At 46.3% G+C, this 25,262-nt stretch overlaps 1 protein-coding gene across 1 annotated transcript in view; it reads right to left on the reverse strand.

Annotated features, from left to right (window-relative positions):
* The window catches only part of ITGAM (integrin subunit alpha M), an 82,081-nt gene extending 57,534 nt beyond the window's left edge, over positions 1–24,547 (reverse strand). Inside the window, 13 exon segments of the mRNA XM_021931904.2 lie at positions 6,391–6,533; positions 7,436–7,565; positions 7,744–7,817; positions 8,787–8,937; positions 10,981–11,134; positions 12,490–12,635; positions 13,399–13,523; positions 18,286–18,403; positions 18,552–18,566; positions 18,568–18,623; positions 18,937–19,040; positions 22,636–22,741; positions 24,406–24,547. Coding sequence (XP_021787596.2) covers positions 6,391–6,533; positions 7,436–7,565; positions 7,744–7,817; positions 8,787–8,937; positions 10,981–11,134; positions 12,490–12,635; positions 13,399–13,523; positions 18,286–18,403; positions 18,552–18,566; positions 18,568–18,623; positions 18,937–19,040; positions 22,636–22,741; positions 24,406–24,433 — 1,350 coding nt within the window. The 5' untranslated portion in view covers positions 24,434–24,547.
* Positions 24,548–25,262: the final 715 nt, after the last annotated feature.

The raw sequence follows: 25,262 nt of genomic DNA on the forward strand, positions 1-25,262 counted from the left end.
TGAGGCTTGAGTAGGTAAACAAAGCAGCCTGGGATCTCGAACTGGGTGGAGCCCACCACAGCTCAAGGAGGCCTGCCTGCCTCTGTAGACTCCACCTCTAAGGGCAGCGCATAGCTGAACAAAAGGCAGCAGAAACTTCTGCAGACTTAAAAGTCCCTGTCTGACAGCTTTGAAGAGAGTAGTGGTTCTCCCAGGATGGAGTTTGAGATCTGAGAATGGACAGACTGCCTCCTCAAGTGGGTCCCTGACCCCTGAGTAGCCTAACTGGGAGGCACCTCCCAGTAGGGGCCGACTTACACCTCATACGGCTGGGTGCCCCTCTAAGGCACAGCTTCCAGAGGAAGGATGAGGCAGCAACATCTTCCATTCTGTAATATTTGCTGTTCTGCAGCCTCTGCTGGTGAAACCCAGGAAAACAGGGTCTGGAGTGGACCTCCAGCAAACTCCAACAGACCTGCAGCTGAGGGTCCTGACTGTTAGAAGAAAAACTAACAAACAGAAAGGACATCCACACCAAAACCCCATCTGTACGTCACCATCATCAAAGACCAAAGGTAGATAAAACTACAAAGATGGGGAGAAACCAGAGCAGAAAATCTGAAAATTTTAAAAATCATAGTGCCTCTTCTCCTCCAAAGGAACGCAGCTCCTCACCAGCAATGGAACAAAGCTGGACAGAGAATGACTTTGACAAGTTGAGAGAAGAAGCCTTCAGACGATCGGTAATAACAAACTTCTCCGAGCGAAAGGAAGATGTTCAAACCCATCACAAGGAAGCAAAAAACCTTGAAAAAAGATCAGATGAAAGGCTAACTAGAATAAAAAGCATAGAGAAGACCCTACATGACCTGATGGAGCTGAAAACCTTGGCACAAGAATTACGTGATGCATGCACAAGCTTTAGTAGCCGATTCAATCAAGTGGAAGAAAGGGTATCAGTGATTCAAGATCAAATGAATGAAATGAAGTGAAAAGAGAAGTTTAGAGAAAAAAGAGTAAAAAGAAATGAACAAAGCCTCCAAGAAATATGGGACTATGTGAAAAGACCAAATCTACGTCTGATTGGTGTACTTGAAAGTGACGGAGAGAATGGAACCAAGTTGGAAAACACTCTTCAGGATATTACCCAGGAGAACTTCCCCAGCCTAGCAAGGCAGGCCAACATTCAAATTCAGGAAATACAGAGAATGCCACAAAGATACTCCTTGAGAAGAGCAACTCCAAGACACATAATTGTCAGATTCACCAAAGTTGAAATGAAGGAAAAAATGTTAAGGGCAGCCAGAGAGAAAGGTTGGGTTACCCACAAAAGGAAGTCCATCAGACTAACAGCGGATCTCTCAGCAGAAACTCTACAAGCCAGAAGAGAGAGGGTGCCAATATTCAGCATTCTTAAAGAAAAGAATTTTCAACCCAGAATTTCATATCCAGCCAAACTAAGCTTCATAAGTGAAGGAGAAATAAAATCCTTTACAGATAAGCAAATGCTGAGAGAGTTTGTCACCACCAGGCCTGCCTTACAAGAGCTCCTGAAGGAAGCACTAAACATGGAAAGGAAAAACCAGTACCAGCCACTGCAAAAACATACCAAATTGTAAAGACCATCGATGCTAGGAAGAAACTGCATCAACTAATGAGCAAAATAACCAGCTAACATCATAATGACAGGATCAAATTCACACATAACAATATTAATCTTAAATGTAAATGGGCTAAATGCTCCAATTAAAGGATACAGACTGGCAAATTGAATAAAGAATCAAGACCCATCAGTGTGCTGTATTCAGGAGACCTATCTCCCATGCAGAGACACACATAGGCTCAAAATAAAGGGATGGAGGAAGATCTACCAAGCAAACGGAAAACAAAAAAAAGCAGGGGTTGCAATCCTAGTCTCTGATAAAACAGACTTTAAACCAACAAGGATCAAAAGAGACAAAGAAGACCATTACATAATGGTAAAGGGATCAATTCAACAAAAAGAGTTAACTATCTCATATATATATATATATTATATATATATATATATATATATATATATATATATATATATATATATACACATACACCCAATACAGGAGCACCCAGATTCATAAAGCAAGTCCTTAGAGACCTACAAAGAGACTTAGACTCCCATACAATAATAATGGGAGACTTTAACACCCCACTGTCAACATTAGACAGATCAATGAGACAGAAAGTTAACAAAGATATCCGGGAATTGAACTCAGCTCTGCACCAAGCAGACCTAATATACATCTACAGAACTCTCCACCCCAAATCAACAGAATATACATTCTTCTCAGCACCACATCACACTTATTCCAAAATTGACCATATAGTTGGAAGTAAAGCACTCCTCAGCAAATGTAAAAGAACAGAAATTATAACAAACTGTCTCTCAGACCACAGTGCAATCAAACTAGAACTCAGGATTAAGAAACTCACTCAAAACCGCTCAACTACATGGAAACTGAACAACCTGCTCCTGAATTACTACTAGATACATAACGAAATGAAGGCAGAAATAAACATGTTCTTTGAAACCAATGAGAACAAAGACACAACATACCAGAATCTCTGGGACACATTTAAAGCAGTGTGTAGAGGGAAATTTATAGCACTAAATGCCCACAAGAGAAAGCAGGAAAGATCTAAAATTGACATGCTAACATCACAATTAAAAGAACTAGAGAAACAAGAGCAAACATATTCAAAAGCTAGCAGATGGCAAGAAATAACTAAGATCAGAGCAGAACTGAAGGAGATAGAGACACAAAAAAACCTTCAAAACATCAATGAACCCAGGAGCTGGTTTTTTGAAAAGATCAACAAAATTGATGCAAGACTAATAAAGAAGAAAAGAGAGAATAATCAAATAGATGCAATAAAAAATGATAAAGGGGATATTACCACCGACCCCACAGAAATGCAAACTACCGTCAGAGAATACAATAAACACCTCTCTGCAAATAAACTAGAAAATCTGGAAGAAATTGATAAATTCCTGGACACATACACCCTCCCAAGACTAAACCAGAAAGAAGTTGAATCCCTGAATAGACCAATAACAGGCTCTGAAATTGGGGCAATAATTAATAGCCTACCAACCAAAAAAATTCCAGGACCAGATGGATTCATAGCTGAATTCTACCAGAGATAGAAAGAGGAACTGGTTCCATTCCTTCTGAAACTATTCCAATCAATAGAAAAAGAGGGAATCCTCCCTAACTCACTATTTTTTGAGGCCAGCATCATCCTGATACCAAAGCCTGGCAGAGACACACACACACAAAAGAGAATTTTAGACCAATATCCCTGAAGAACATTGATGCAAAATTCCTCAATAATTTACCAGCAAACTGAATCCAGCAGCACATCAAAAAGCTTATCCACTATGATCAAGTTGTCTTCATCCCTGGAATGCAAGGCTGGTTCAACATACAAAAATCAATAAACATAATCCACCATATAAACAGAACCAAAGACAAAAAACACATGATTATATCAATAGATGCAGAAAAGGCCTTTGACAAAATTCAACAGCCCTTCATGCTAAAAACTCTCAATAAACTAGGTATTAACGGGATGTATCTCAAAATAATAACAGCTATTTATGACAAACCTACAGCCAATATCATACTGAATGGGCAAAAACTGGAAGCATTCCCTTTGAAAACTGGCACAAGACAGAGACGCCCTCTCTCACCACTCCTATTCAACATAGTGTTGGAAGTTCTGGCTAGGGCAATCAGGCAGGAGAAAGAAATAAGGGTATTCAATTAGGAAAAGAGGAAGTCAAATAGTCCCTGTTTGCAGATGACATGATTGTATATTTAGAAAACCCCATTATCTCAGCCCAAAATTTCCTTAAGCTGATAAACAACTTCAGCAAAGTCTCAGGATACAAAATCAATGTGCAAAAATCACAAGAATTCCTATACACCAATAACAGACAAACAGAGAGCCAAATCATGAGTGAACTCCCATTCACAATTGCTTCAAAGAGAATAAAATACCTAGGAATCCAACTTACAAGGGATGTGAAGAACCTCTTCAAGGAGAACTACAAACCACAGCTCAACAAAATAAAAGAGGACACAAACAAATGGAAGAACATTCCATGCTCATGAATAGGAAGAATCAATATCATGAAAATGACCATACTGCCCAAAGTAATTTATAGATTCAATGCCATCCTCATTAAGCTACCAATGACTTTCTTCACAGAATTGGAAAAAACTACTTTAAAGTTCATATGGAACCAAAAAAGAGCCTGCATTGCCAAGACAATCCTCAGCCAAAAGAACAAAGCTGGAGGCATCATGCTACCTGACTTCAAACTATACTATAAGGCTACGATAACCAAAACAGCATGGTACTGGTACCAAAACAGAGATATAGACCATGAAACAGAACAGAGCCCTCAGAAATAATACCACACATCTACAACCATCTGATCTTTGACAAACCTGACAAAAACAAGCAATGGGGAAAGGATTCCCTATTTAATAAATGGTGCTGGGAAAACTCGCTAGCCATATGTGGAAAGCCAAAACTGGATCCCTTCCTTACACCTTATACAAAAATTAATTCAAGATGGATTAAAGACTTAAATGATAGACCGAAAACCATAAAAACCCTAGAAGGAAACCTAGGCAATACCATTTAGGACACAGGCATGGGCAAGGACTTCATGACTAAAACACCAAAAGAAATGGCAACAAAAGCCAAAATTGACAAATGGGATCTAATTAAACTAAAGAGCTTCTGCACAGCAAAAGAAACTACCATCAGAGTTAACAGGCAACCTACAGAATGGGAGAAAACTTTTACAATCTACCCATCTGACAAAGGGCTAATATCCAGAATCTACAAAGAACTTAAACAAATTCACAAGAAAAAAATCAAACAACCCCACCAAAAAGTGGGCAAAGGATATGAACAGACACTTCTCAAAAGAAGAGATTTATGCAGCCAATAGACACATGAAAAAATGCTCATCATCACTGGCCATCAGAGAAATGCAGATCAAAACCACAATGAGATACTGTCTCACACCAGTTAGAATGACGATCATTAAAAAGTCAAGAAACAACAGGTGCGGGAGAGGATGTGGAGAAATAGGAATGCTTTACACTGTTGGTGGGACTGTAAACTAGTTCAACCATTGTGGAAGACAGTGTGGCGATTCCTCAAGGATCTAGAACTAAAAGTACCATTTGACCCAGCCATCCCATTACTGGGTATATACCCAAAGGATTATAAATCATGCTGCTATAAAGACACATGCACACATATGTTTATTGTGGTGCTATTCACAATAGCAAAGACTTGGAACCAACCCAAATGTCCATCAATGATAGACTGGATTAAGAAAACATAGCACATATAAACCATGGAATACTATGCAGCCATAAAAAAGGATGAGTTCATGTCCTTTGTAGAGACATGGATGAAGCTGGAAACCATCATTATGAGCAAACTATTGCAAGGACAGAAAACCAAGCACCACATGTTCTCATTCACAGGTGGGAATTGAACAATGAGAACACTTGGATACAGGGTGGGGAACATCACACACCGGGGCCTGTCGTGGGGTGGGGAGACTGGGGAGGGATAGCATTAGGAGATATACCTAACATAAATGACAAGTTAATGGGTGCAGCACACCAACATGGCACATGTATATATATGTAACAAACCTGCACGTTGTGCACATGTACCCTAGAACTTAAAGTATAATTTAAAAAATAAAAATAAAATAAAAAACTATAGACACCATATTATGGGTGCAGTCCTGTTTCAGGAATTTGCAAGAATGATTTTGACTACAGAGTTTTGCCTCACTCACTAGTTCCCACATAATATGTGACTATGCCGCTTTTGCAGGGGTGGTATTCAAAATAATGAACATCTGGGGCTGCACAGGTACTGAGCAGGGGCATGGCTGGAGCAGATCCTAGAGGGTCTGTGAAGTGTCCTGCCTGACCTCATAGTTGCTGGATCACGGGGAAGCCCACAGAGACTGGGGAAGCACCACAGTGCATGGCTGAGGGAGAATCCACCATTTATCAATGAATACGGAATTAGTTCAATATTTTATTAACTAACAGGGCTATCCTGGTTATATATGGGTTGAATACCAGCTCTGAGTACAGGAAGACCCATAGAGAGCTCTGTACAGGCAAGCATTGTTATTTATCGTTGTTAAAAAGCTGAGGACACAGCTTTCTCAAATGCTAAGCTGATCCCACAACTTCCCAGCTCACAGCCTCCAAAGGCTCCTTTACAAGAGGGCCATGCATGTCATCTGAATGCCCCTCCTGGAATCTCTAAGCCCCCACGGCACCTCTGTTTGCACATTCATGCTCCACAAACCACACTCACCTGCGTGCCCTTGACATTGGCGTTGGACTCCCACATGCCAGTGTTCTGCCTGAACATCGCCACCAGGCCGATGTGCTGATATCGAGGTGCCCCCAGAACCAGGTTTTGCACTCGGTTCCGCAAGATGACGGTGGCAGCATAACCTGAAGATGGGGGTCTGAGAAGTGAAGTGCATTCCCTGACCCCTCCTCCACCATGCAGACCCACTCCTTGAGTAGGCACTGGGGCAGCCCCATGCTTGCTGTGTTGGGGTAACGGATCCCTACACTATATTTCTCTTTATGAACATAATTACAATTCAATTTAGAAGTTTCTGGCCGGGTGAGGTGGCTCACACCTGTAATCCCAGCACTTTGGGAGTCTGAGGCAGGCGGATCACCTGAGGTCAGGAGTTCCAGACCAGCCTGGCCAACATGGTGAAACCCGGTCTCTACTAAAAATACAAAAAAAGGCCGGGCACGGTGGCTCACGCCTGTAATTCAAGCACTTTGGGAGGCCAAAGCAGGTGGATCACCTGAGGTTGGGAGTTCGCGACCAGGCTGACCAACATGGAGAAATCCCGTCTCTACTAAAAATACAAAATTAGCCAGGCGTGGTGGCACATGCCTGTAATTCTAGCTACTCAGGAGGCTGAGGCAGGAGAATCGCTTGAACCTGGGAGGCAGAGGTTGTGGTGAGCCAAGATCGCGCCATTGCACTCCAGCCTGGGCAACAAGAGCGAAACCCCATCTCAAAAAAAAAAAAAAAAAAAAAAAAATTAGCCAGCGGTGGTGGTGCATTCTTGTAACATCAGCTACTCGGGAGGCTGAAGTAGGAGAATCGCTTGAGCCCAGGAGGCAGAGGTTGTAGTGAGCCGAGATTGTGCCATTGCACTACAGCCTGGGAGACAAGAAAGAAACTCCACCTCAAAAACAAAAAAAAAAAAATTGAAGTTTCTGTCTTTAAAGCTATCCCAAGAACCTATGAAAGACCCAGACATCTATGCTAGTTGACTTATGCCAAATCCTGACCCCTTCTTAGAGCAACCCTTGCCCTCCCCACTTACCCAAGTAAGCATCATTCATGTCTGAATCCACTCTGGTCATGTTGATGAAGGTGCTTTTCTCATTTGATGTATATAGAAAGGCTCCACCAGCCCAGTCATAGCTCCCCACAGTGCTCAGCAAGGGGCCATTCTGGGAAAGAGGTAGAACAGGGTTGATGAGGAAGGAAGAAGGGACCACCGCTGCCCCTCACAGAGCTACCTCCCAAGTACCTATCACAGAGAAGAGTCCCCAAACTCCTGCATCTCTCCTATCTCTTCTTTTTGCTACCCCCTGCCCCACCCCCGCAATTTAATGAAGGGCCACTTACAGACGTGATGGCAGCACTGAAGCCTTCCTGAGACATCTCATGCTCAAAGGAGCTGGCACTTCCTGTCTGAGTACCTGTGAAGAGGAGAACTTTCTACATTAAAGAAAGCAGAAGGCTGGGCACGGTGGCTCACGCCTATAATGGGAGGCTGAGATGGACAGATCACTTGAGGTCAGGAGTTAGAGACCAGTCTGGCCAATACGTTGAAACCCCGTCTCTACTAAAAATACAAAAATTAACTGGGCGTGGTGGTATGCGCCCGTAATCCCAGCTATTCGGGAGGCAGAGGCAGGAGAATCACTTGAAGCTGGGAGGCAGAGGTTGCGGTGAGCCGAGATCGCACCACTCCACTGCAGCCTGGGCAATAGATCAAGACTCAGTCTCTAAAAAAAGAAAAAGAAAAGAAAAGAAAGCAGAAGAACCTAGAATAGGTACTGAAAACCCAAATGCTCTGGTGGCCAGACAAAAGGAGACTCCGACGGGATCTGTGTCAAGCTGGACAGCATATGTCCCTCTTAGAAGGGTGAAAGCCATTCACCTCCAGCCACTTCCTGCCAAGTGGGAATGCTGTCTTCAAGGTCTTCAAAGTGTCTAATCTTCCAGTTTTTCAAGATAAACCATAAACCCAGACTGTATATGAAATCCCCCAATTTCTAAATTCCTTTTATTCAACAAACATTTATTGAGCACCTTCTGAGTACCAGGCACTATTCTAGGCAATTGGGATATAATAGTGAACCAAACAGACGACTGCTGGCAACACATCCAAATTTCTGTTAAAATACTGGGTGGGATTTGACTCCCCCATACTCCAATTTACCCGCCTATAGCCAAGATTTGCAAAATTAGAGGTAAAAGTATGGATTCTTTGACTTCAAAGGAATTAACCAAGTGAGGCTGGGACTGAGAGCTGAAGGAAGTGGAGAGAGTTGATGCTGGGGGATACCAAGGGTTAGGAAGGTCTGGATTCTAGAGGGGACTATGTGTTCTGGGGTGGGAGGCTGCCTAAGGAGCTGCTCTGGGAACACAGATCCCTGACTCACCCTCGATCGCAAAGATCTTCTCCTGAAGCTGGTTCTGAATGGTCTTCAGAGCCTCAAAGTTATTCACCTGGAACACGTGATCACGAGCTGGCTTGGATGCGATGGTATTAAGCTCTTGGCGGGATTTCGAACTGCGGAAGGCATCTCCCACCTGTTACCAAGGAACAGAGGCCAAGCCATGATCTGAGGGTAGCAGTATCATCTGACAAAGACAATTCTGCAGGAAACTAGTCTGAACCATTATTCATCAAGTGAGGAAATGCATCAGAAGGTCCCTGAGACAGGGTTGCCAGGTATAGTTGGGCAGGTTGTACACTGCACAAGGCACTGTGCTAAGGAAGCAAGTTGCGGCAGAAACCCAGCTGCTGATCCATGTGCTGTGGCCACGTCTCCTGGTGTGGAGCTGACCTCTGCCTAGAGGAAGGTGAGGCTTTGTCTTTATATGAAGGTATTTCCTACATGCCAAGGCATGTATCCATGGTTATATCGCTTTCTGTGTCACGCAGGTGCTGTCGTAGTTTGATTACACTGATGATCCTGACTCCTTGCCTCTTCCTGTATCCAGGCCTTTTTCCCTAGCGCTCTGCTGTGCTCTCCTGCTCTTGGTGGAGTCATCTGCCCACTTCATTACCTCTGGGCTCAAGCATGAGTCTTGCTTTAGCCCATTGTATATAGAGCACCCTTGACATAACTAACTCCATCTTAGAAAAAGGCTGCATTGTATATTTCACAGGGCACTTTGCCAACAAGGATAAGGTTGTTTTAAACAAATGTTTTAAATAGGCCAGGTACGGTGGCTTATTCCTATAATCGCACACTTTGGAAGGCCAAGGCGGTCGGATCACTTGAGGTCAGAAGTTCAAGACCAACCTGGTCAACATAGTGAAACCCCATCTCTACCAAGAATACAAAAAAAAAAAAAAAAAATTTGCTAGGCATGGTGGTGCATGTCTGTAGTCCCAGCTACTCAGGAGGCTGAGGCACAAGAATTGCTTGAACTCGGGAGGTGGAGGTTGCAGTGAACCAAGATCATGCCACTGCACCCCAGCCTGAGCGATAGAGCGAGACTCAGTCTCAAAATAAATAAATAAACAAACAGATAAATAAATACATAAAATAAACAAATAAAGACTACATCCAACCAGATAAGGACACAAACAAGCACATTCTTCCCTGTCTGTTCTCACCAGAGGGCTCTGTGACTAGAAGAAATCTAGCCTTCAGCAGTTCAAAGCAGCCGTTGGAACTCACACCTCGCAGTCGCTTGTGATGAGAGCCTGGCATTTGCCGCCGAGGACTCTGCCGCATCAAAGATTCTGCCTTGCAAGATTAATGTGACTAGGACCCTTGGGCCCAGACCAGGAGTCCTTTTCATTCATCCTTTCTCCTCTTTCTTTTTCTTCTAATGTCAAACGTTACTTTGTTTGCTGTGGAATGTTCAACCTATAACTTTTATATATTGATTAAGTATACTATTATATACAGTTTGCAGTATTGACTGATTCGTGGGTGGCTTGAGCCAGAGTGTCCGAGTGAACAGGATGCACTAAGGAGAACTGCCTCCTTGGGAATTCCATGCAGCTCGTGGCATTTGTGATTGAAATAGGATCAACGAAAGCCTGATGTTGCAGAAAGACACCAACCTGCATGGACCTAGTTATCTCTAACCTTGCACCGCTCATGACACCCATGGATGTTATCAAACATGATGCAGAGGCATGAAAAAGCACTTGCAACATCTCCACTGTTCTCTTGCTCCCGTTTTCACCATGAGGACATGCCCAGGCTAGCCCTGGAGAATGACAGCCAGGTTGCCAAAGGGCCAAGTCACCCTAGTGGTTCCACCCAAGGCCATCAGGTCCAGCAGATGACATAGCTGGCAACCCTCAGAAGCGGAGAGAGCCTGGCCAAGATCAGCAGAGCAGCCTGCCAACCTGCAGCTAATGGCTGAGGAAGGCCATTGAAACCAGAACTCTTGGCCAGCTGACCCACAGGCTTACTTATTATTTTAAGCTGCTGAATTTTGGGATAGTTTATTACACAGCATTGATGTGGCAACAGATAGCTGATATGGTGTATATGAGCTAGCAATAGCTCTCATGTCACTTTGATTTTATTAATATTTGCAAATTGGAGGATGGACCCACATAGAAACCCTCCACAGAAGCATCACCCTGAGAGCGGCATTCCATACCCCAATGACGTAGCGAATGACTCCCTCTCTGTCTGCCTCCGGAATGACGTCCTCATATCCCAATGGATCGCCAAACTTTTCTCCATCTGTGATGACAACTAGGATCTTACGGGCATACTTTCGGGCTCCCTGGTTGACGTTAAACAGTTCTCGTCTGTGCAGGAAAGAGGAGGGACAAAGTCAAATGCAAGCAGATGACATGCTAATTTTTTTTTTTTTTTTTTTTTAAGAAATAGACACTCACTCTGTTGTCCAGGCTGGAGTGCAGAGACACAATCATAGCTCACTGCAGACTTGGACTCCTGGGTTCAAGCGATTCTCCTGCCTCAGCCTCCTGAGTAGCTGGGACTACAGGCATGTACCACCACACCTGGTTTATTTTTTTATCTTTTTAGAGATAGAGTCTCACTATGTTGCCAATTGGTCTCGAACTCTTGGACTCATGTGATCCTCCCACCTCAGCCTCCCAAAGTGCTGACATCACAGGTGTGAGCCCCCGCACCTAGCCAGAGATGCTATTAACATCAGAAAGGAAATGTCAGCAGAGTCCCAGACACGGATACAGCTGGGTGAGGCCTCGGAGGGGCTCCGTCTCCCCTGAGACTTAGCACTGAGATGCAACTGCCCCAGGATCTGGAAAAGCAGCAGGGAAGGGAAAGGAAGCCTTCGCGGTTTTTGTTTTTATACTTTCGCATAATTTGGGGTTTTCAACTGAGTATTATTACTTTTGAATTTTAAAAAAATATATATTTATGGCTGACGCCTGTAATCCCAGCACTATGGGAGGCCGAGTCGGGTGAATCACCTGAGGTCAGGAGTTCAAGACCAGCCTGGTCAACATGGTGAAACCCCGTCTCTACTAAAAATACAAAAATTAGCTGATGGTGGTGGTGAGCGCCTCTAATCCCAGCTACTTGGGAGGCTGAGGCAGGAGAATTGCTTGAACCCAGGAGGTGGAAGTTGCACTGAGCGGAGATCAGGCCACTGCACTCCAGCCTGCTCCGTCTCAAAAAAAAAAAAAAATATATATATATACACACACACACACACACACACACACACACACACACACTCTTAATTGGCCTTCAGGAAACCTCTCCCAGAGCACTGCACCAGCTCCCCAGCCCCTCTAGGACGCTACAGTGCTTCTTGTACTTCTGTCCCAACCCCATCCTTGCCTCTACACGCACCCCAGAATCAGAGCGAACTTCCCAAAATGAGACATGGTGATGTCTCACCACGGGCTGTAAAGCCGCCTTTGGTTCCCTGGCCTGAGCCGATCTTTCTAGCCTCCCTCCAGACACTTTTTCTCACTTCCCCACTCCACTCCCACCTTTCACTCAACGACTTGTCCTTTGATGAATACACCACGCACAGCCCCTCCTCCCCACCTCTGCCCGTGGGGGAGCATCCTCTACTACCCTTGTCTGAACGGCTCCCTTCATCCATCAAAGCCCAACTAAAAGTGTCTCCTCCTCCCTCCATCCTATGCGAAAAGGGGAAGCTTACACCACTTTGCGGATGGCCGTGGCCGTGTGCGTCCGCCCATACAGCTGCGTTATTGAGTTCACCAGTGATCTCGGCTTAGGGTTGCGCTGGAACTCTTTGAAGGTAAAGTGAGTCCAGAATTCTTCGGAGTACTGCATCAAAGAGAACTGCGGAGGGGGTGGCTGGTGTGATGCTGGAGAAGGTGCCCCCACCTCTCAGACATCTCCCAGCAAGCTCCACAAAGATCTTAAACACTCCAGTCTCCAAATTCCTCCTCTGCACTGCCCCTAATCCCCTGCCTCACCAGGACAGAGAGCTGCCAGCAGCTCCCATCTCTCCTCAATACTAGAAGACGGCCAGCGGCCAGGAGCAGTGGCTCACACCTGTAATCCCAGCACTTTGGGAGGCCGAGGCGGGTGGATCACCTGGGGTCAGGAGGTCGAGACCAGCCTGGTCAAAATGGTGAAACCCCATCTCTACTAAAAATACAAAAACTAGCCAGGCATGGTGGCACGCGCCTGTAATCCCCGCTACTCGGGAGGCTGAGGCAAGAGAATTGCTTGAACCCGGGAGGCGGAGGTTGCAGTGAGCCGAGATTGCGCGGCTGCACTCTAGCCTGAGAGACAGAGCAAGACTCTGTCTCAAAAACATAAGAAATAAAAATGAAAATAGAACTCAGCCAGCAATGACATGTGGGCTCCATCCGCCATGCCAACCCTTAACAATTAGAGCTGCGCGCTTTATAAAAGGCTGAAAGAATGCTGAGACTGCATCCAACAGAGCAGAAAAGAGACTCAGGAAGGCAAACCACAATCGACTGTCAATTTGGCAATGTCTGCAGTTGAACTGGGAGGAGAACGTGGTGGCCCGGTTGCCATGTATCTTCCAGCTCTGTGTGAGCTCTTCCCTAACCTACCCATGGGCCCTCACCAAGGTTTTGGACTTTTTTAATTGCTCCATCATGATTGAGACAAAATCCTTCATCTGCTGAAATTCACGTGGGTTGATGCTACCAGAGCCGTCAATCAAGAAGGCGATGTCCTGTTCAGGACACCCTGAGGAAGGGGAAAAAGAGTATGAATCAAGTAATTTGACACTTGGTGTTTTGGGCTTTTTTGTGTGTCAGCTCTCTGCTGAACAATGAGGATATGGGACCCCGTCTCTATAAAATATATATATATGTTATATAATATATATAAACATATATATTATAGAGATGGGATCTCTATAAAATATATATGTATTTTATAACATATATACATATATGTTAAAAATTAGCCGGGCACAGTGGCACATGCCTGTAGTCCCAGCTCCTCAGGAGGCTGAGGGTGGGGGATCATTTCAGCCCAAAAGGTTGAGGCTGCAGTGAGCTCTGATCACGCCATTGCACTCCAGCCTGGGCCACAGAGAAAGACCTTGTCTCTAAAAAATAAATAAGTAAGTAAACAAACAAGGGCAAAGTAGTATGGAAAATTTTCATTAGTTCTGCCCAAGGGAATCAGGGAATGTGGTGATGTTTGACTGGATCTTGAAGAACAGGAAATAACTTGCCCAGCTGGGCACAGTGGCTCGCACCTGTAATCCCAGCACTTTGGGAGGCTGAGGTAGGTGAATCACTTGAGATCAGGAATTCGAGACCAGCCTGGCTGACATGGTGAAACCCCATCTCTATTAAAAATACAAAAAGTTGCTGAGATGGCACCACTGCACTCCAGCCTGGGTCACAGAGCAAGACAAGAAAGAAAGAAAAGAAAGAAGAAAGAAAAGAAAAAAGAAAGGAAGAAAGGAAGAAAGAAGGAAGGAAGGAAGGAAGGAAGGAAGGAAGGAAGGAAGGAAGGAAGGAAGGAAGGAAGGATTGATTGATTTGCCAGATATACAAAAGGAATCGATTCTAGAAAAGAGAATGGCACACACACATAAAGCGATGTGGAATGTGCTCCTCTGCCTTCTGCCCCATCCCCAAATCCACTTTCTACCCATCGCCACTCAGCTCTGTGGCCTGGGAGGTCAACCTGCAGGGACCCCATCACCAGGACTCTGTTGCCCTCTGGATTCCCATTGGATTTGGTGGATGAGGGGGCTCAACAAAAGACTGGAGGGAGGAGGACAGTGAGGTCCAGGTGTTCTCCCTTTGAGGTTGCTTGGGCACAGCTATGTCCTTCACAAAAGACCAACTGTTCCTCAGAAGGAGGCCAGCCCCACATGACTCTCTCCGGACCCTGGTGAGCTCTCCCTCCCCTCAACCCTATAAGCCCAGGGGTGAAAATAGACCTGCTTGCCCAAGGCTTGCAAAGTCCCTGATGGCTCCCTTAGATCTCTCACAGTTTTATAATTACTCCCTTTATAAATAAAACCCCTCTTTGTAAATAAATCTTACTGAAACTGCCTTTGCAAAATTATGGCGGAGACAGTGAAAGAGATCTAACCTAACCGACTCCATCTTGCTTCTAACCTCCAAGCTGTCCTTGTTCATTCCTGGGTGTAGGCTGAACTAACTTTGGGAGAAACTTAGTTTATAGTTTATAGTTTAAACAAAGATCGTAGCAGCTCTTTTCCAAAGCAGACCTCCTTCTTGCCTGGGGACTAGATTGCCTTTGTAGGACTAACATTAGTCACAAGATTAGAAATTATGGTTTAGGAGTCATGCAGCTGGAGGCTACAAGATTCTGACCCTCCCTAAACTGCTCCTAAAATCAGCACTTGAGATATTTTGCAGACCTTGCACTTGACGGATCAGCTGGCACTGCCCAGATCAATACACTGGCTCATCTGATCTTGTGGCCCCCCACCCAGGAACCGACTGAACCCAAGAAGACAGCTCTGACTCCCGATGATTTCATCCCTGACCAATCAGTACTCCCGGCTCACTGGCTCCCCCTACCCACCAAGTTATCCTTAAAAACTCTGCTCCCCAAATGTCAGGGAGATTGATTTGAGTTGATAATAAAACTCTGGTCCCCTGCACAGCCGGCTCTGTGTGAATTACTCTTTCTCTATTGCAATTCTGCTGTCTTGATGAATTGGCTCTGTCTAGGCAGCAGGCAAGGAGAACCCCTTGGGCAGTTACATTACTGGAATGTGCTTTTGGTCCCAGCTGAGACTCCTACTGATACATGGGACAAGGGCCTCAAAAGGATTCTGGCAGAATCCAGGAATGCCGTTTGATGGAAACAGCACTACAGGGGCAAACGTATGTGACGGCAATGGAAACCCAGTGGTGGCATCAAGCAAAGAACAGTGGGCAAGGGCCTCTCTACTCCAATAAGGAGTTTGACTTTATCTGTAGGCAATGGGGAGCCACGGAAGGTTCTTAGAAAAGGAAGTGAGATAATTTGTTTTGTATTTCAGAAAGACTGGCAGGGCACAGTGGCTCATGCCTGTAACCCCAGCACTTTGGGAGGCTTCCTGAATAATTAAAACCACAAGCACACGCCACCATATCTGGCTAATTTTTTTTTTTTTTTTTTTTTTTTTTTTTTTTGTAGAGATGGTGTCTCATTATGTTGTCTAGGCTGGTCTCAAACTCCTGGCCTCAAACAATGCTCCTAACTTGACCTCCCAAAGTGCTGGGATTACAGGTGTGAGCTACCGCACCCTTTCGAATTTTGAACCAAGTGTATGTGTTATATATTTTTTAATAAATGAAAACATTTTTAAAGAAGTAGTCTTGAACCCTGAGAGTGAGGTCTAAAGAGGTAGCGGTGTTAGCTGAAGCCACAGAACTGGGTGATTTCAGGAAAGAAGAACACGTGGGTGAAAAGAGAACCCGGAACCCAGTGACCCTAGGTGGAGAGGGAGGTGGAGGCCAGCCAGGGGTGAAGAGAATGCACTCAGGAAATTTGGGTGGTGAGGGTAGGGAGAGATGGCAGGAGATGAGGAGGAGATTGGAAGAGAGAAGATCATTTTCATGGCTATCAATTGTGGTGGTTGATCGTTTTTCAGATACAGGTAGAATGAGAATGTTTACAGCCAGAGGAAGGGAGAAGTTAAATGTCCTAGAGAGAAAACAAGTGATTCAAGAGATGCTGGGCCAGGCGCAGTGGCTCACACCTGTGATCCCAGCACTTGGGAGGCTGAGATGGGAAGATCTCTTGAGCCCAGAAATTTGAGACCAGCCTGGGCAACAAGGTGAAACCCCATCTCTACAAAAAATACAAAAATCAGTATATGCACACCTGTGATCCCAGATACTCCGGAGGCTGAGGCACAAGAATTTCTTGAGCCTGGGAGGCAGAGACTGCAGTGAGCTGAGATTGTGCTACTGCACTCCAGCTTGGGTGACAGAGCGAGACCCTGTCTCAAAAAGAAAAAGGAAAGAAAAAGAAAAAAGGAAGACAGATGATCACCTTAGTTGGTACATGAGAGACTCTCAAAAGTCCAGATGGAAGAATTTAGTCATGGAACGGAGGAGAGACAGGTCTTCCTCTAAAACCAGTGAGTCACTGCCAGGAGTGCTGTCATTTTGGAAATTTGAGAAAAGGAGAAAGTGCAGTGTTATAGCTCTTTCAGAATTTGTCTAACAAATTCCATTGAAGACTGGAAAACCGTTTATTAAGATAAAATAAGAGAAGGGGAAAGTGGAGGGAGTCCATGCCTGAAGCTTTTGTTTTCTCTGTGGAGGAAGGAGGATTATCTGTGGAGGGTGAAGTATAGAGGAACAGGGCTTGAGAAAGAAAGAAAAGAAAAACATGCAAGGGAGAAACATTCGCCTATGGTGCCAGAATCAACATGAAGACAAGCAAAAAGATGGCAGAGCCATTGAACAAAGCAGTGGGAAAAAGCAACTGGAAAGATCCATGCACCCTGACCAGGCACAGTGGCTCATTCCCAGCACTTTGGGAAGCCGAGGTGGGCAGATCACCAGAGCTGAGGAGTTCAAGACCAGCCTGGCCAACATGGTGAAATCCCATCTCTGCTAAAAATACAAAAATTAGGCGGGCGTGGTGGCAGGCACCTGTAATCCCAGCTACTTGGGAGGATGGAGCAGGAGAATCGCTTGAACCCTGGAGGCAGAGGTTGCAGTAAGCTGAGATAGTGCCACTGCACTCCAACCTGGGTGACAGAGCGAGATTCTGCCTCAAAAAAAAAAAAAAAAGGTCCATACAGTCATTCAGAATCTCAATCAATGGAGGTTTGGGGAACAGGGGTCTGGAAAGCAGCCCCCCAAGATGGTTCCCAAGATTCCCACCTCCTGCCAATGACACCTTGCGCCATTCCCTCCTCTGCAGTGTGACCTGGACTTATTTTTTAAAGACAGGGTCTTGCTCTGTCAGCCAGGTTGGAGTACAGTGGTGCAATCATAGCTTACTGCAGCTTCAACTTCCCAGGCTCGAGTGATCCTCCTGAGTAGCTGGAACTGCAGGTGTGTGCCACCACACCTAGCTAATTTTTTTATTATTTTTTTTTTGTAGAGACAGGAGTCTCCCTATGTTGTCCAGGCTTGTCTTGAACTCCTGGCCTCAAGCAATCTTCCCACGTTGGCCTCCAAATAGCTAAGACTACAGGTGGTCATCACCACACTCAGCTAATTTTTTTTTCTTTTTTTTTAGAGACAGGGTCTCGCTACATTGCCCGGGCTGATCTCAAACTCCTGGGCTCCCAAAGTGTTGGGATTGCAGGTGTGAGCCACTGTGCCTAGCCAAGGAGTTTTCCTAAAGTACAAGACCCTAGCACCTCCTTAGCCTCCCTCTCCAATGGGACCCACTTCCCCTACCCTTCTGCACCCAGAGCCCAGACCTTGAGCAGATGTCACCTCAGTCCTGCCCCCTCCCCTGGTCTTTTGCTGCCCATCTGTTCCCTCTGCCAAATGCAACGCACCTCGGAGGGTCCCTGGGAACTTCTGGGGCTGCTGCCGTAGGTTGGATCCAAACAGGAAGCAGAGCCCTTTCACATACGTGTTCTCACTGCAAGTCTGGTGCATGGTGGGGCCACACGCCTAGGGGGCAGGAGCCAGTGGAAGGGGCTGCCCCTGCTTCCTGTCCTTGTACCCCAGCACCTCCACCCTCCACAAGACCCCCTGCCCCACCATGCATGGGCCCCCAAACACCCCCATTAGGATGCTCCTCTGATCCAGGGCCACTCACCAGCAGCTGGGGGGGGGCTGGTGGTGGCTGCCAGGGACAGGCCCAGGGACATGTTCACAGCCTCCTCGGGGACTGCGGGGACAGATATGGGCAAGGTCACCCTCGGGGGGGACAGAGAAGGCTGTGGAAGAGCTGGGCAGGGATCACCTCCATGCGGGAGACAAGGAGGTCTGACAGTGAAGGGGGATCCTAGATCTTGGGAAAGAAAGGAACATGGAGGGATTGCCTGGGGATGTCTAGGGGAGAGACTGCAGGCAGAGGAGAGGGTAGGGAGGCACACACCTGTGCCCCCACCACAGATCCTCCAGCACACAGGAGTGCCTGGCAAGTCCCTTTGTGTTCACAGGGGGAATCCCAGTCCTGGCCCGGCGGGGCGGTGACTCACTCTGCAGGCGGATGGGCTCGCATGAGCCTATGCTGTAATCACACTGGTAGAGGCTGCCCGTTTGGTTGGCAGCCACTATCTCCTGGGGGGCTCCAACCACCACCCTGTGGGGAGAAGTGGAAATAGAGAAAACTCCGACATGTGGGGAGAGAAGGAGACCACAGAAGAAGTTCTGCCACCCAGAGGAAGGTGGGGGCCCATACCCGGATTCCTGAATTCCCATGACTAGGAGGAAGAATTAGTAAAGAAAAAAAATGGGAAAATGTTAAGACTCAGAATGAGAAAAGGTCTTTCTAAGAATGACACAAAAACCAGAAGTCATGTAAAAATAGGGCCAGGCACGGTGGCTCATGCTTGTAATCCCAGCACTTGGGGAGGCCCAGGGGAGCGGATGGCCTGAGCTCAGGAGTTCAAGATCAGCCTGGGCAACATGGTGAAACTCCGTCTCTACTAAAAATACAAAAAATTAGCCAGGTGTGGTGGTGCATACCTGTAATCCCAGCTAAACGGGAGGCTGAGGCAAGAGAATTGCTTGAACCCGGGAGGCAGAGGTTGCAGTGAGCCGAAATAGCACCACTGCACTCGAGCCTGGGCGACAGGGCAAGACTCTGTCCCAAAAAATAAATGAATAAATTTTAAAAGTAAAAATAGGTGAATTCAAGCTGGGCACCATGGCTCATGCCTGTAATCCCAGCAACTTGGGTGGTTGAGGTGGGAGCATCACTTGAGGCCAGGAGTTTGAAACTAGCCTGAGTAACATAGCGAGACCCCATCCCTACAAAAAGGTTTTTAAAAATTAGCTAGGTGTGGTGGTACACACCTGCAGTCCCAGGACAACTTTTTTTTTTTCTTTTTTTTTCTTTTTTTTTCTTTTTTGAGACAGGGTCTCACCCTGTTGCCCAAGATGGAGCCCAGTGGCATAATCATAGTTCACTGCAGCCTCTGCCTCCAGGGCTCAAGCAATCCTCCCACCTCAGTCTCCCAAAGTGCTGGAATTACAGGCATGAGCCACTGGACCCGGCCCACACAGTCATTTCATTTATTTTTATTTTTATTTATTTTCTTTCTTTGAGACAGATTTTCACTCCATCACCCAGGCTGGAGTACAGTGATGTGATCTCGGCTCACTGCTGCAACCTCCTCCTCCTGGGTTCAAGCGTTTCTCCTGTCTCAGCGTCCTCAGTAGCTGGGATTACAGGTGTGTGCCACCATGGTTGGCTAATTTGTGTATTTGTAGTAGATATGAGGTTTCGCTATGTTGGCCAGGTTGGCCTTGAACTCCTGGCTTCAAGCGACCAGCCCAGCTCGGCCTCCCAAAATGCTGGGATTACAGGCGTGAGCCACTGCGCCCGGCCTCCACACAGTCATTTTAAATAAATTTCTGGACCGGGCACGGTGGCTCACACCTGTAATCCCTGCACTTCAGGAGGCCGAGGCGGGTGGATCACGAGGTCAGGAGATCGAGACCATACTGGCCAACATGGTGAAACCCTGTCTCTACTAAAAATACAAAAAAATTAGCCAGGCATGGTGGCTTGCACCTGTAGTTCCAGCTACTAGGGAGGCTGAGGCAGAAGAATCGCTTGAACCCAGGAGGCGGAGGTTGCAGTGAGCTGAGATCACTCCACTGCACTCCAGCCTGGGCGACAGAGCGAGACTCTGTCTCAATAAATAAATAAATAAATAAATTAATTAATAAATTAATAAATTTCTGTATGTGATAAACTACCATAAGCATATTCAAAAGAAAAATACTACACAAAGGAGAGAGATTCACAACTCATACCCCAGACTACTTTCTTCAGTGTACTCAAAGCTTGTACAAACTAGTAAAAAAAAAAAAAAAAATTGAAAAATGGCCAACAGATAAGAAAAACATGTTCACAGAAAATACCTCTCTCATAAAAAAAAAGAAGCAATTTAAAGCTAAATTAAGATACCACTTCTCACCTACTCGATTTGCAGAGATCAGTAAGTTTGATAGCACACTGAGTTGGCAAATGAGTGAGGGAGTATGAGGAAGTAGGTATTTTCATGAATTTCTGGTGTGAGTGTAAATTGTTGCCACTTCTGCAGAGGGTGATCTGGAAAAATCTATCAAAATTGCACGTGCTCATGCACCCCTGGATACCGCAATCCCAGTCCTAGCCTTTACTTCCAAATAGGCTTGCACATGTGCAGAACGACAGCATTGTTCATAGAGCAAAAGTTCGGAAACAATCTAAATGTTCATTAACAAGAGATCTAATGTAATGTAAACGGGGATTACAAGCCAAGTGCAGTGGCTCACGCCTGTAATCCCAGCACTTTGGGAGGCCAAGGCAGGTGGATCACCTGAGCTCAGGAGTTCAAGATCAACCTGGCCAACATGGTGAAACCCCGTCTCCACAAAAATACAAAAATTAGCTGGGCGTGGTGACAGGAGCCTGTAATCCCAGCTACTCAGGAGGCTGAGGCAGGAGAATTGCTTGAACCCAGGAGGCGGAAGTTGCAGTGAGCCAAGATCGTGCCACTGCACTCCAGCCTGGGCGACAGAGCGAGTCTCTAAAAAAAAAAAAAAAAAGTAAATTATAGTACCTCCAAATTTATGGCATGCAATGCAAGCATAACATGGAATTAATGGACTTATCTGGTCAAATCACCAGGCTATATTATGGGAGATAAAGCAAAGAGCAGAGACCAGCCCCCTTCTTCTGGAAAGGTACTATCGCCTCCACAAATACTATTTCTGTAAAGGTAAATGTTTTAGGCTTCGGGTTGCATACAGTCTCTATCACAGCTCCTGGATTCTGCTATTACAGCTCAAAAGTGGCCATAGCCAGGCACAGTGGTTTACGCCTATCATCCCAGCAAGTTGGGAGGCCCAAGCAAGAGGATGACTTGAGGCCAGGAGTTTGAGACCAGATTGGGCAACAGAGAGAGACCTCGTCTATACAAAAAAATCAAAAAATTAGCTAGGTGTGGTGGCACATGCCTGTAGTCCCAGCTACTCAGGAGGGGAAGGTGGGAGGATTGCTTGAGCCCAGGAGTTTGAGTCTACAGTGAGCTATGATTGCACCAGTGCACTCCAGGCTGAGTGACAGAGCAAGACCATGTCAGAAAGGAAAGAAATAAAGAAACGGACGGACGGAAGGAAGGAAGGAAGGAAGGAAGGGAGGGAGGGAAGGGAGAGAAGGGCGAGAGGGAAGGGAGGGAAGGAGGAAAGAGGGAAGCAGGGAATGAGAGAGGGCGGGAGGGAGGTAGGAAGGGAGGGAGGGAGGCGGGGGGTGCAATAAACAGTAAGTGACAAGTGAACGGGGTTGTTTTCAATAAAATTTATTCACAAAAATAGGCAGCAGCCTGCAGGCAGGCCTTAATTGCAGTACAATGTGTGCTACACATGGTGTGTTGGCTGAGGGAGGAAACGTGTATGTGTTATGTACATGCGGAATCTCCCCGAAGCAACACATAAGAAACCATTCGTCAGGTCCCTCCTGGGAAGGGAACTGGGGGAAGGGAGTGAGGAAGAGAGTTTTACTCTTATACCCTTTTGCATCTTTTGAATTTAGAACACTGTAAATTCAAAAGATAAATTTATTGTATCTTTTGAATTGATTTATCTATTCAAAAATATCACTCAATGAAATCGCTGATTTTTTTCAGGTATGTAAGTCTTGGAGAGAAAGCACTGAGAAAGGGGGCTCCATCTGAGGGTCTCACCTGGATCCCTGAAGCTGGACCACGCTCTGCCCGAAGCCCTTTGCGTTCTCTTGGAAGGTCATTACGTTTTCAGTGTCCAGGTTGAACCCATGACATAAGGTCAAGGCTAAAGGGAGAATGGGGGAAGAGTGAAACAGAGGAAAGTAGCATGCCAGCCAGGGGCAGGGGCACACGTCTGTAGTCCTAGCACTTTAGAAGGCTGAGGCAGGAGGATCACTTGAGCCCAGGAAGTTGAGGCTGCAGTGAGCCCTGATTGTGCCACTGCACTCCAGCCTGGGCAACAGAGAGATAGCCTATCTCAAAATAAAACACATACACACACACAAAAATAATGATAATAATAATAATTTAAAAGAAAGCAATGGCTGGCTGTGGTGGCTCACGCTTGTTATCCCAATAATTTAAGAGGCTGATGTGGAAGCATCACCTGGGCTCAGGAGTTTAACACCAGCCTAGCAATAAAGTGAGACCCCCATCTCTACAAAAAATAAAAAATTAGCCAGGTGTAGTGGTACGTGCGTGTAGTCCCAGCTACTTAGGAGGCTGAGGTGGGAGGATTGCTTGAACCCAGGAGGTCAAGGCTGCAGTGAACCATGATCATGCCACTGCACTCCAGCCTGGGCAACAGAGCAAAACCCTGTATCAAAAAAAAAAAAAAAAAAGAGATAGCAGCATATCTTCCTGCTCCATTCCCCTTCCCGTCCATTCGGTCACCCTAACTAACCCAGCATCCAGATGTCTGCCTCCCAGGTACAGCTCTGATAGCCTGGGGCAGGGATTAGCACACTTTTTCTATAACAGCCAGATAGTAAATTTTAGGTTTTGCAGGCCAAGAGGCTGATAGAATATGTTGCACAAGTACTCATACAACAAGACAGAAAATACTTTTCCACAAATTTGTCATTAGGGAAATTCCAAACGTAATGATTAAGTACAATTTGTTCGTAATACAGGTTTATGAATGGGACAAATAGAATTCTTTGGGGGTGGTGCTCCCTATGATCAAATCGATTGTCAGTGTTCATCTTCAACCTCTGGCTGGCAGGTTGTGCAAAAACAGGTGGTGGGCCACATCGGGCCCCCAGGCCACTGTTCGCTGACTCCTGACCTAAGAACTGCCATCATGGGGTACGTCCAATCCCGCTCTGAATTCCAGCCTCCCTTCTGAGCACCCAAATGGTCTCTTCCCCCAGTGTCACCACAATGATGATTTGCCCAACAGTGAAGTTTCTATGCATTCTCAATTAGATAATTTCCTTCCTATGCAGCTCTCAAGCATTTCCTTCCCTTTTGTGGAGAATTTCATTTTCCACAACATACAAGCATAAAAGGAAACAAACTCAAATCATTTTGATTCATCAGTCATTCAACAAACATGTGCACCCGGGTCCTTGGAAAATGGAACCGGAGGCAAAGTGGAGATGGTGAGAGGGGATCCAGGAGGAAGTACTCAGGAAGGGGGTCTCACACTTGCTGTGCACCCTGGGCCATGTCACTTCTCCTCTCTGGGCCTCCGTCTCCTCATCTGTAAAGCAAGGACCAACCAAGCAGCCTTGCACAGTCCATGAATGTGGTCATTCATCCAGGCTTCCCTGGCCAGCCTGTCTGGGTCTAGCTGTTCTCCCTGCTTCTTCTTGAACCCTTTCTCCTTCCCCAATCCCCTTTGCCTCTCCCCAGACTGAATCCTACATACTCTGGGCCCTCTCTTTATGACAGACCCAAAAGTTCCCTTCCTCCCCACCCAGAGTCCCCCACCACACCCCCATGCACCTGTTAACAGAAGGACTCTGAGAGCCATGGCTGGAAGGAGCCAGAACCTGGAAGGAGGTGAACCGGGGGTTGCAGGCGCCACTGAGGAACCCCAAGGAAGCTGCCAAAGCAAGGAAGGGCAGAAAAGGAGAAGTAGGAGGCAGAAGTCTATCAGAGATTCAAAGGAAGAGGGCGGAGGCTCAGTGACCACACAGCCCTGCCTGGTCTTCCTCCCAGTCCTCCCAGCACTGCCCACAGCCTGCCCACCCTTCCTCCCCAGCTTCCTGGCTCAAACCATCAAAGTCACTACCACTATCCAAAAGGTGCCATTTGTCACATACTCGTTTCTTGGGTTGGCCAAAGCATATGAACAAGCTGAATAGACTTAGCCTGCCTCCTGGAATTCATGTTCTAAACATTAATATGGGCCAGGCGCAGTGGCTCACGCCTGTAATGCCAGCACTTTGGGAGGCCAAGGCAAGAGGATTGCTTGAGCCTGGGAGTTTGAAACCAGCCTGGGCAACACAGAGAGACCCTGTCTCTACAAAAAAATATTTTTAATTAGCTGGGCACAGTGGTGCGCACCTGTATCCTCTGCTACTCGAGAGGCTGAGGCGGGAGAATTACTTGAGCCTGAGGTCCAGGCTGCAGTGAGCTATGATCACACCACTGCACTCCAGCCTGGGCAACATAGCGAGACCCCGTCTCTACCAAAAAAATACATTTAAAAAATTAGCCAGGCATGGTGGCACATGCCTGTAGTCCTAGCTACTCAGGAGGCTCAGGCAGGAGGATTGTTTGAGCCCAGGAGTTTGAGACTGCAGTGAGCCCCAATAATGCCACTGCACTCCAGCCCAAGTGGCACAGTGAGACCCTGT

Source organism: Papio anubis, chromosome 18 (genome assembly GCF_008728515.1).
Source record: "Papio anubis isolate 15944 chromosome 18, Panubis1.0, whole genome shotgun sequence".
Classification (NCBI taxonomy): domain Eukaryota; kingdom Metazoa; phylum Chordata; class Mammalia; order Primates; family Cercopithecidae; genus Papio; species Papio anubis.